Genomic DNA, 12493 nt, shown 5'->3' with positions numbered 1-12493 from the left:
GTTAATGTCTCCAGCACAGTGGGAATTTAAAATACTACATTAGTGATAATGGGATCTATATTTCAGAAAATAACCCATCAGGCATAGAATGGAGAGTAAGCTATAGAAATGTCTTTAATGAGATGATACCAAAGGCACCTTACAAAGAACAATCCATTAAGGTTCATTATTTTCCTGCAAATGAATTTCAATTCCTTCTTTCTTTTTCTAACCTATCTCAGGTAAGAGAATAATAACTGACCCAAAAGCACCCCCAATAAACTGGAAGAGGAACCCCGACATTTGAATCATTCTACCTTTGATATTGTTGACAAACTCTGGTGGACTTCACAGTAGTACATGCTTATCCTGGTTTTGCCCGAGGTCTTTAAGGCTAAAAATACCTGCTCTCAGACCAATGTACTCTCTTCAGTACCAATTCTTATCAACAGAAGGATCAGAACAAACAAAACAAAAATCATGGGTGTGACCCACTGGATCTCATAATCCACTAATGGATGTCAGTGAGTAGGTGAAAAACATCGGTTTAGAATTCTTTATTACATCTCTTTAAAATATACTATTTGAAAAAAAAAAGATTGTTAAAAGACGTTTTGAGAACCTACAGTGATTGGTCTATCACTCTACATTCATTCATGTATGTACTTCCGCCTTCATCCAATATTTGATGAAACACTGTGTTGGGATCTGAGATTCAAAGGTGATCAAACCAACTCTGTTCTCCAGGAGCTTACAGTCTACTGGGGCCTCTCAAAGGATATGGGATCCCCTTGGGACCGTGTCAATCCTGGGTCCAAATTCAGGCTCTAACACTAATTTGCAGGGAACACTAGAGGTAATGAATTACATAAAGTGCCTACCAGTGCCTAATACACAGTGATAGCAGATGATACTGATTATGAAGAAGATAATGAACTTTGCTTATAACATGTTGGACACTAAGGGTTTCACATGTATGATTTTATTTCAACACTAAAGCAACACTATTATCTACATAGCTATCTATAAATGTCATCTAATAGGAGAGAATCTTTTGGTATTCGTGGTGCCAATGCTGGAGGAGTCCTTCAATGTTTATGATGATTCTGGTTCCATTCTTTGCTATAACATTATATCTAAGAGAATGAAAAAGAGTGATACAACTGGATTGAGGATATTTAATTTTTTAAATACTACGATGTCCATTTAGTTGAGTCCTATTTATTGTTTTTAATACTCTTAGAAATAAAATATAGAGAATGGAAAATGAGCCACAGGATGAAAAGAGAGGGCTTGTATAAATGTCCTCCATAAAGAGAGTAGAAAGAAAACTAAAATTACCATTTACTCTGTACTTCCTATGTGTCCGACACTGTTCTGAGCACTAAATATTACTTCATTTAATCCTTCCGACAACTTTATGAGGTAGACACCACAGTCACATTAATCCCATTTTAGAGATGATGAAACTGAGGCTCATCAAGGTTAAGAAACTTGCTCAACCTCCCACAGCTGGGAAGCAGCAGGGTTGGGATGTAAACCCAGGTCTGGCTGGTACCAATGGCCATGCTTTCTCCACCACAAGAGGCTGCATCTACCACCTAGCAAAGAAGGGTCTCAACAGTGGGCATGCTCTTTGGCCCACAGCCCACCGTCCTGTCTGGAGGCAGGATGCAGACTGCTTGGAGCTGACTTCTCTTGGGTCATCCTACTGTCATGCTCTCACCTGTGATAACTGCCAAAACTACATCACAAGTTTTTTTTTCTTTATATTCTGAACATGTTTACCATGACATCCATTAGAACTGACAAAAACACTCCCGTCTTCCCTTTCTAACTTAACTAGGCCATGATCATCCTTGAAAAAAAATATACCCTGCTATCTCAGACACTGTTTTAATATCCACATTTATCAGCTCCGCATCTGCTTAAACTTATATTTGGAAGAACAGGAATGTTCTGAGACCTAAAGAAGGAATAAGACCAAGGACCAGGCAAAGGTATACCAGTTGCTCGAAAGTTCCCCCAAAATTCCGAAAGACATTGGTGCATATCACTTACAAAGACAGTAACAGCAATCATTTATGGAGTTACTATAATATGCAGGCATGAAGATACTTTACATATGTTATTTATTCTTCATAAGAATTAAGCAACTATTTTTATTCTAATTTTACACATGTTGAAACAAACTCAGAGAGGTTGAGTAACCTGCAGAATCAAGATTTAAATTCCGTCCTTTTTCTACTACCCTACACTCTCAAGAGTATGCATGGACAGAAAAATGAAACCAAACACCTTAGCCTTAGCTCCACATTACCCTCTATCTTAGAATAAAGAAACTGGGTGTCATCTAATAAACTAGTCCTAGACATTTTTCACTCCTAAGAATAGCATCTAGTTATATAATGGCACAATTTTAACAGCTGTGATTGTAAAATATACACACGCACACACATGTGTATATTTTATATATATTTAAATATATTTTAAATGTTTTAATATTTATCATATATAAGTATAAATATTATACATATATATATTTTTTAAGGTAAAAACAATTAAAACTCTTATTCCCACAGTGTGGGAGAGGGAGAGAAATGTCTCAGTAGAACCAAGCCTACTGAAAGGAAAATGTATCATAAACAAAGAGTACAGCAGGACAAAAGCCCTCCACAATGAAGACAAAACCACCAGGTAATGTTTTGAGGCATCCTGCTTGAGTTAAAAAAGGCCTGGTTTCCCAGCTGGACCTCCCACTGAATAATCTCAGAACCTAATCTTTAAATTCTCTGTGCTTCAGCTGTGCCAACTGCAAAGGCAATAAACAAATATTGTAACAAAACAGCAAGGAACAGTGCTACACTTTATCTCAAAAGCACACTACTTACAGGAAAGGGAATAAGCCCCTGGAGAGGTGCGAGCTGCAGCAGCTCAAAGCAGCATTTGTGTTCGTATCACAGCAGCATTCACACAGTACTGCAACTGCTGCTTTCCTTATCTGTCTCCCAGAACAGACTGTGAACTAGCGGAGGGAAGGCACTCTTATCTTATTTGTCATTATGTTCCCAGCAGCTAGCAGCACCTAGCGAGGAACAGAGGCTCGCAAACAGCAGTGGAGACAAGTACCTTAATCCTTAAAATGTTTCGTCTTTCATACACCAGAGGTAACCAGAAATAAAACACGTATGCACAAAGACTAGTCTTATAATACACTGTGCAGCACTGTGAACTGAAAAGGGCATGAACAGATGTGTATAAGGTCAGTCAACTGCTATTCAGCTCTTCTTGGGTCACTGAGCTCAACTATAAAAGCTTTTGTGTTCATTTAATGAATCCTTTGCAGCCAGGTTACTGGAGCAACCCTCATAAATACCCTACATAAAACAAGAGGAAACAAACAATAGATGGTTTCTTAAGATCACTTCCTTTTAGTGAAACATTTTAGGTCACTGATGACAGAAAAGCCAGGTGCTAGGTAGCTGGGCTAACTTGAACAACATAGGCAGACTGCCTGGGTTCCAATCCCGGCTCTGCCACTTGATAATGTATAATCTTGGGAGCAAGTTATTTAACTTCTCAGCTCCTTGGTAATTTTAATAGAGGACCTACTTCAAAAGACTGTTGAAAGGATTAGATAAGATAACATATGTAAAGCACTGAGAACAGTGCCTGGCACATAAAAATGCATGTATGGCACAGGTGTTTGCTACTGGTTTTATTCTTTACAGATAAAACTAAGGAGCTGGATTAGATTCCTTCCAGTTACAAGTCTATTAATCTCCTTGGCAGTAAAGCTGCATTAGGCACATACCCCATACAAGAGTGCTAAATATGCTCTGATGGTTATCAAAGACCTTCCTGGTAGTTTGCTTCCATTCAAACCTCACCAAGAACCCTCACAGGGTGACACCCACGTCTCAAAAGCAATGACAAATTCCCTACGTAAAGAGGAACATTAAACAGAAATGACAATGCCTCTTAACCTCTTCTTCCTCATACAAGCTCAGTTATAAATCATGCAGATATGACAGAATTGTAAGCCCCTTAAATATTATCCGCTCCGTGACCCTCATTCTGCAGATGAGAAAACCCAGCCAGTCACAGGATGGGGATGAGTGACTTGCCCAAATCAAATGATAAGTTAGTGTTAGAGCCACAATTAGGACCCAAGTGTCCTGACTCGTTTGCCAGTCCGCTGTCTCCTACCTCACAGCTGAGCACATCCTGTAAACAACTCAGAACCAGTGTCTATTCATTGATGTGAGAGCCAAAAATTCCGAATGTAACTCCTCGGTGAGGGCAACATGGAGAATCAGTTAGTGCCACTTCTCTAACCTGGCTCAGCCGTCACCATGTTCAGTTAGGAAAGCAATATATCTTTGCATCTCAGTTTCTCCAACTACAAAGCAAGTGGAAATCTCTGTTCAAAATGATATCATTAAAAACTCCACAATACTATGTTCAGATCCCACGCAACAGGTGTGAGGATGGACAAAATGACTTCTACCCAGGGCTTTGATCCCATTAAAATGCCAGAAGCTTAGAGACTTCAGAGAGGCCTTTGAGAAGTCAATCAGACCAGTGGATAACAATTAAAGAAAAAAAAAAAAATCACAGCTTGCTTACACTTTCTTACTTGCCTATGTAAAGAAGATCACAAAGAAATGGGCACAAGGCAACTAAGCACACAGTCCTTTTGACTACTAATTCTGAACTGGAGAGATGCAGAGTGGGTGTTGCTAAGTCCATCAAGGGATCATCCTGGGGAGGCACAATTCACTAAGAAGAAAATGGAAAGGAAGCACAAAGGGAAGAGAAACGGTGAAAGGAAAACAGGTTACTCTTACTCTAATTTTTCAAGAGTTGAGATACTAGGGAATAAAGAGAGGTATTTAAATAACCCAAGGATGCAGAGCCTCTAGGGCAGATATGAAGCTGGGGAAATGTTAATGAAGGAGAACAAAGGTTCCCTGGGGAAAGGTGCACTGACTTATGAACTAATGTCATTCTGCACTCATTTACTACATTTACACACCAGCTTTCATCTGCAGAGCTCAAAGGACTTGATTCTCATCTCGGGTGCGCTCGCTAATGAAGTTCCCCTGTGCGGCAAATAGGGCAGGTATTGTAATTTCCTCTTCACGAATGGGAAAACAGGGCCAAGGGGAGGTCTGGCACCGCTGGGGAAGAGGTCTAGGCTCTCTGCATCCCACTCTGGTCCTAAATCCACCAGGTCCCATCATATCAGTAATAGTAATGATAATAAGTAAGACTGACTTCTTATTCTGTACCAGGCATTGCCCACGAACAACTTGACAGGCATTTCCTTATTTAATTCTAACAACTCTAGGAGGCAGGTACAATTATTCTTCCTATCTTACGACAAAGCTGAGGCAAAAAAAGATGATTTGCCCGGGGCACTTGGTGGAGCCCAAGCGTAGGCCGAGCAGCCTCGGTTTCAGCTGAGTTTGGAAAGGGGTCGGGACACAAAGACTGCGGCCGCGGGGAGCTTTCCCGGCGTCTCCAGCTCTGCCTGAGGGATGCCGGCTCCCGGAGCATCCCGGACTCAAGACATACGGCCGAGCCCGCCCCCTCTTCGCCCCCGAGGGGGCCCGGCGTACTCCCAGCCTCCACCCCGGGGCTGGAAGGGCCTCCTCGGCCTCAAGCCCTCGGGCGAGGGGGACCCGGGCGGCGGGAGGTACCTGGGGGCTGTCCTGCAACGCCTCCTCTAGCAGGAGCTTGTCCACGGCGGGCATGGTGCCGCGCGGCGGGGCCGAGGGCCGGACGGAAGCACGGAGGGCAGGTGACGCGGCGGCCGAGGGTGCTCGAGGCTCAGGCGACGAGGCGGACGACGCTCTGTGCCCAGGGCGGCCCCGCGTGCGCCCACGCCTGGCCAGTGAGTGACCGCCGCCACCCGCCCGCCGGCCCTCCTCTCGGCCCAGCCCTCAGCGGAGCCGCATCAACAGGAAGTGTGGCGAGCGCCCGACCCTGCCACCGGAAGTGTGGCGGCCCCGCTTTCCGCCCGCGCCCACCTCTCGCGGGAAACCGCAGACCCCACGGGTCAGCCGGGCGCCCAGCGAACGCGAAGGGTGTTAGGCTCAGCAGTTAAGGGGCCTAATTTTATGCCGGTCAATGCATCTAAAGCCCAGGAGGGGGAACTCAAGAGCGGAAAGATAAGGTTTTATCTACGTGTGGCTCTCCAGATTTTTTGAGTCAAGGAGATAGGAGCTTACAGTTTTGCTGATGTGAAAATCTGTGAAATGCTGTGTGAAAATCCCGCGCTTCCCGCACCACTTTTTCTACGTAAATCTCAGTGCCCTCGTAACAGCTCTGAGAGTAGAGAGATCAACTAGTTCTAGGGGAAAAAAGGGGGTAACTGAAACATCTGTGATATTTAGAAGTAACTTTTTGGGAAACCACAGCTATTTAATTTGGCCAATATTATTAGGGCTCGTCCTCGTGATTGCTGTGTTTTGTCATTTTGGAAAGTTTCATAATCAAGTTTTTAGAAATGGAAGGGATAGATGATCTAGTTCAGTGTTGTCGTTTAGAGATTTAAAAATAATAATAATCAGGGACCCAAAGAATGAAGTGATTTGGTCAGAGTCAGTTAACGAAAGAAAGCTAAAGAAAGAAGAGAAGGAGAGAAGGGGGGAGTACTTGACATCTTTTAATACCAAAGGCAAGGGTTTCAGAATCTCCTTCTTTAGGAATCTGTAAGATTTGTGTAATACACCAACAACAAACAAAAACGGTCAGAATATGGTAAAATAATACAAATTCTGTGTTTTATAGAAACACCTAGGTATATTAAGGCACAATCTGAATTGCCAACACCTCTGAAAGTCTGATCACATGCTGCCTGATCACTTGAAAACTCCAAGGCCATTCATTATTCCCTGTCCGGCTCTAGATCAGCACTAACCTTTCCTGAGCCATCGTGTAGCTCCATGGGGAAATCATCCAGCATCCTTTCCCCACCATATTCCTTCTTCTTCTTGGGTAGAATCATGCTCACACCGTGTTTCATCCTTTTCCTGTGTTTTCTATCAAGTACCATTCAGTTAATTTCACCTCATATACTCTTCCAACTCTTTTCTCACTGAAATCCTCTTGCACAAGGTCAGACTCAAGCAATTCCTGCTCCCTTCCTGGCCCCAAAGATCACTGAACAGGCAACGCCTTGATTGTCATCCAACATGACTTACCCAGTAGTGCTTTTTCTTTCTACGTGTGGGTCTTATTTCCTCTATAAATACTAAGCTTCTCTGTGTCACCTTCCTTCTATTCTGAATACTGAGACACATAATAACAGATACAAGTTTGCTGTTTATGACATGCTCATTTCTTCCAACTCTTTTCCAATTACTTAAGAGAAATTTCCCTCGACCTTCCATCTTGCTTTGTTCCTACCCTTCCATCCAACTGGAAACACAACAGTTGTTAATTGCCTACCAAGCAAACAATAATGATCATGCTGATGATAAGAATAGTGTAAGACTGTGCCTAGGGAGAGAAATGCATGCATTTTTATTTGAAAATAGATGTAAAAAGGAGACAGTACCCTCCAGAACACTTGAAAGGTCTCAGAAGTCCCCTTCAGAATTACCACATTTTTCATGCACCACCTCTTCTCCTAATTAAAGTTACTTTTCCTCAATCACCAGTATTCCAAATTGTTTAAACCGAATTCTGACACAATGCCATTACTTTTCTACATTTTATTGCTATATTATGGGCTAAACAGCCTTAGTGGGATTTCTTGGCACTTAAGTACCATTTATAAAATCGTTTCCGTTGAATAATGCATCCCAAATTCAAACCAACTAAGTTACAAAACCAATTTTGGGAATACAACACATATGCAAACTGTCAATTTAATTAATTTCATTCATTAATTCATCCAATTATTCATTCATTTAATAAATATAGACTGCTCGATGTTAAGCACTGTATCTCTCACTCATTTTACTGTCTTTATTATGACCCTCATTTAAATTCTGAAGCCAAATAATCTCCTCTTCAACAGATAATCTGTGCAAAACTATGTAAGAGGAATTTTCATGTAAACATTAGAAAGTTTTAAAAATGTTTCATTAAAAATATTGGTCCCTGGGGCTTCCCTGGTGGCGCAGTGGTTGAGAGTCTGCCTGCCAATGCAGGGGACACGGGTTCGAGCCCTGGTCTGGGAAGATCCCACATGCCGCGGAGCGACTAGGCCCTTGAGCCACAACTGCTGAGCCTGCGCGTCTGGAGCCTGTGCTCGGCAACAGGAGAGGCCGCGATAGTGAGGGGCCCGCGAACCGCGATGAAGAGTGGCCCCCGCTTGCCGCAACTAGAGAAAGCCCTCGCACAGAAACGAAGACCCAACACAGCCATAAATTAAAAAAAATTAAAAAAATAAAAAAATATTGGTCCCTATTAAACTATTGTGAGGGTGGATTTCAAACATCCACCCAACTATATCTGAAATCCCTGGACAGCTGTGAGGTTGGTGACAAGAAAGTACACAAATGAACAATTTAGAGTTGCCATGTCCTCTGGGGAGAGAAAGGATGAACTCTATGGAGCTATACTCTTTTTACCCATTGAAGACCAATGGGGAAAAGTACACTGGCTGTTTCCATAGGTACCTATCCATGTGTCCTGTATTAATCAGGATTTTTTCAGTTGCGACTGACAGAAACCTAACTCCAGTTTGCTTAAAGAAAACATAAAAGTCTGGGAGAAACTGAGGGGTGAGAAGACTGTATTTCTTAGATTATTTGTACACTGATGAGGATAATCCAATAGAGTAGGGAGGAAAATTGAAGATACAGAAGGGTGAAGGGACAATTGCAGGATGAAAGTCCTTGAGCAGACAAAAAGAAGTGGGATCCAAGTCACACACGATGGAAGCAGGGACAGTGCATTCAGGCTGATACATGAGACAGTAGGTTGGTGGATGAAATGGAGGAGGATGAAGGAGTTCTTTTCTGATTGTTCTTTTCTGAAGAGTAGCCCTCGCTGGCCGCAACTAGAGAAAGCCCGTGCGCAGCAACGAAGACCCAATGCAGCCAAAAATAAAATAAATAAAATAAATTTATTTTTAAAAAAGTCTACAAATAATAAACGCTGGAGAGGGTGTGGAGAAAAGGGAACCCTCCTACACTGTTGGTGGGAATGTAAATTGGTGCAGCCAATATGGAAAACACTATGGAGGTTCCTCAAAAAGCTAAAAATATTTACCACATGATCCAGTAATCCCACGCCTGGGATTGGAATTATATATAATGGAATATTACTCAGCTGTAAAAAAGAATGAAATAATGTCATTTGCAGCAACGTGGATGGACCTAGAGATTATCATACTAAGTGAAGTAAGTCAGACAAAGACAATTATTATGATATAACTTATATGTGGAATCTAAAAAAAAATGATACAAATCAACTTATTCACAAAACAGAAACAGACTGACAGACATAGGAAACAAACTTATGGTTACCAAAGGGGAAAGGGGAGGGGACGGATAAATTAGAAGTTTGGGATTAACAGATACACACCACTGTATATAAAATAAAAAACAAGGACCTACTATATAGCACAGGGAACTATATTCAATATCTTGTAATAACGTATAATGGAGAAGAATCTGAATGTATGTATGTATCCTGAATCAATTTGCTGTACATCCGAAACTAACATAATATTGTAAATCAACTATACTTCAATTTTTAAAAAAAGAAGACAAGTACGTGACAATGAACTGAGAAGCAAGCTTGAGAAAAGCTCCCAGAGAGATGTTCTCAAGTTCTGAAGCCATGGGCTCAGTTTATCATCACCTCCTTGATGAGAGATAAGACTTGACTTTCCATTTGAACTCATAAAACAAGACAGTTTAGGAAAAACAGTCTTGGTCATAAGGCCACTGGCTTTAGACTTCTGCGAAGTTAGCAACTAGGCCCTCTGTTACCAGTAAATTATAAAGTGGGAATAGTCAGAGCCTGGGAAATGCTCCAGAGAAATCACTGTCTGGTCCTCATAGCTTTGGTCATTAAGCAAGAAAACTGGAAGTTCAGTAGCATGAATATACATAAACTTGAAGCCCCGTGTTTATAGAAAAGAATGCTAAGAATAATGAACAGATTAGGAAGAAAGTGTGGCATCATATGAAGATCACTGACTTTGGAGTTAGACCTGCATCCGAGCCCTGGCATCTCAGTATGCTAGCTGTGAGTCTTCGGGCAAGTTATCCAAACTTTCTGAGCCTCAGTTCACTTCTCTATGATATGGGAATGATAATATCAACACAGCCTGTTTCCATGGGTGCCTGGCCACCTGTCCTGTTTTAATTAGGACTCTTTCAGTCACAAATGGCAGAACCTAACTCCAATGAGCTTAAGGAAAATATAAATGGCTGGGAGAGAGTGGAGGGGAGTGAGGGAAGGTTGGATTTCTGAGATTGTGTAACCAGGAAGGGCAGATGTGAAGCTGGGAACAGTCAGAAGGAGGAACTCAAAGCCCTCGGGGCTCTCTCCTGACTGGTCATCCTCTCCATGTTGGCTTCCGTCTCTCAGCCCTGAGTCTCAGGGTCTCTAGACCATATCTGCTGGCAGTTGCACGTTCACCTCTGGCACCAAAGAGGAAAGGGATGTCTCCCAGCTTTAGTTTGAAATATCCTAGTTAAGGACTCTGATGATCCTGCCTTAAGACCACTACCTACCCACTCCTTGGACCACTACCTACCCACTCCTTGGACCACTACCTACCCACTCCTTGGACCACTACCTACCCACTCCTTGGACCGCTAGCTGTGACTGTGTGTGTGCATGTGCACACACTTCCTCATGCCATGACGGACTCAGCCCAGGTCAGGACTGCACCCTCAAGGCCAGAGGAGGTGGGGTCAGTTACCAGAAGAAGGCAGAGGGAGAAGTACTGCATAGATCCAGGCATGAAGAGTCTACCCCCTCTCCCAGACCACCCTTCCCCTTCAACCCATCCCTCCTCCCTCAACATCCCATACTCTCTCTTTCTTCTATTCCACATCTCAGTGAATGACTTCACCCAGTGGCTGAAGCCAGAAGTCTGGAGTCCTCTCCCCCATGGAATGACTTATCCAGCCCTAGAACTCTGCCCATGAACTCCTCACACTTCTACGCCTTTCTCCCCATCCCCCTGCCCTGCCCTAGCACAGACCGTACCCTCCTTTGCCAGTGTGACCATGATAACGGATCTTCTTTCTCCTTGTTGTGCCTCCCTCTATATTAACTTCCACCCTCTGCTGAGAGTTATTTTTCTAAAGTAATAGTCTTGTCATGTTTCTTCCCTGCTCAGGATTTTTTTAATGGCTCTCCACCAAGGCCAGCTACATACTTTGTGGAGCCTGGTGCAAAATGTTCAGAAAGCAAGGGAAAAGTGCCATTAAATTTACTAAAATATAAAGTCTCCTCCCTTTTTTGGCAGTCTGTCTCTCAACATGTCATGATATTTTTATTTATCACTTAATGTCCTAAGGAAAGAAAAATTCGAATGATAAATGATTAGCGTGAACTTTACTGTTCATCTTTGTATTGTTCAATGCCCATTTTAAATGCAAACATGAGTGTTTAACTCATATGAGGAATCACTGAAATGATACAATTTGTTTTTTATAGCTCATTGTACAAAACTAGCCGAACTGTTTTCTCTCACTTCTTAAAATGCACATAGTCTATCAACACTCAGTGGGTGCTGATGCCTTCCATAATATGCTTACCTTGTACTAGCTTTGAGTCACTAAACTCCCACATGTAGTAGGCCCACTGGAATTCTGTGCTCATGGAGCTTCACAAACACTACATGTGAATGAAGCAGCAAGGTAATGCAGATGTGCACCTTGCATATACATCCTCTGCTTGTGGGTATGCTCCATTGTCTTATTGGCCTTCACTTACAAAACACAAGTGCAGAGATAAAATTATTTCCATCAGCAGGTGAATGGGTAAAGAAGATGTGGCATATACATATACAATGGAATACTACTCAGCCATAAAAAAGAATGAAATTTTGCCATTTGTAACAACATGGATAGATTTAGAGGGTATTATGCTAAGTGAAACAAGTCAGACAGAGAAAGACAAATACCATATATATCACTAATATGTGGAATCTAAAAAATACAACAAACTAGTGAATATAACAAAAAAAAGAAACAGACTCACAGATACAGAGAACAACTTAGTGGTAACCAATGGGGAGAGGGAAGGGAGGAGGAGCAACATAGAGGTAGGGAATTAAGAGGTACAAACTACTATGTATAAGGTAAGCTACAAGGATACATTGTACAACACAGGGAATACAACCAATATTTTATAATAACTATAAATGGAGTATAACCTTTAAAAATTGTGAATCACTATATTGTACACCTGTGACTTACATAATATTGTACATCAACTGTACTTCAATTTTAAAAATAAAATAAAGTAAGGAAAATAAAATTATTGAGAATTTCAAGACAGCCGACAGCAGAGCATTAAACCAATGGGT

General features: G+C 42.0%; 1 protein-coding gene across 8 annotated transcripts in view; it reads right to left on the bottom strand.

The window, feature by feature from the left end:
* APPL2 (adaptor protein, phosphotyrosine interacting with PH domain and leucine zipper 2) overlaps window positions 1–5964 on the bottom strand; it is a 51241-nt gene extending 45277 nt beyond the window's left edge. For 4 of the 8 annotated variants that reach the window (XM_082419395.1, XM_082419397.1, XM_082419399.1 and 1 more), the window contains exon 1: window positions 5685–5964. In XM_082419395.1, the coding sequence (XP_082275521.1) occupies window positions 5685–5738 (54 nt within the window). In that variant the 5' untranslated portion in view covers window positions 5739–5964. Of the gene's footprint in view, window positions 1–296; window positions 1396–4622; window positions 4762–5684 lie in introns of those variants that run through there. The other 4 variants (XM_082419398.1, XM_082419400.1, XM_082419402.1 and 1 more) reach the window with 3 other exon arrangements.
* Between the last annotated feature and the right edge of the window lie 6529 nt (window positions 5965–12493).

Source organism: Balaenoptera physalus (assembly GCF_965194825.1).
Source record: "Balaenoptera physalus genome assembly, chromosome: 13".
NCBI lineage: Eukaryota > Metazoa > Chordata > Mammalia > Artiodactyla > Balaenopteridae > Balaenoptera > Balaenoptera physalus.
The sequence above is the reverse complement of the archived record's forward strand: the minus strand, read 5'-3'. Positions and strand labels throughout refer to the sequence as shown.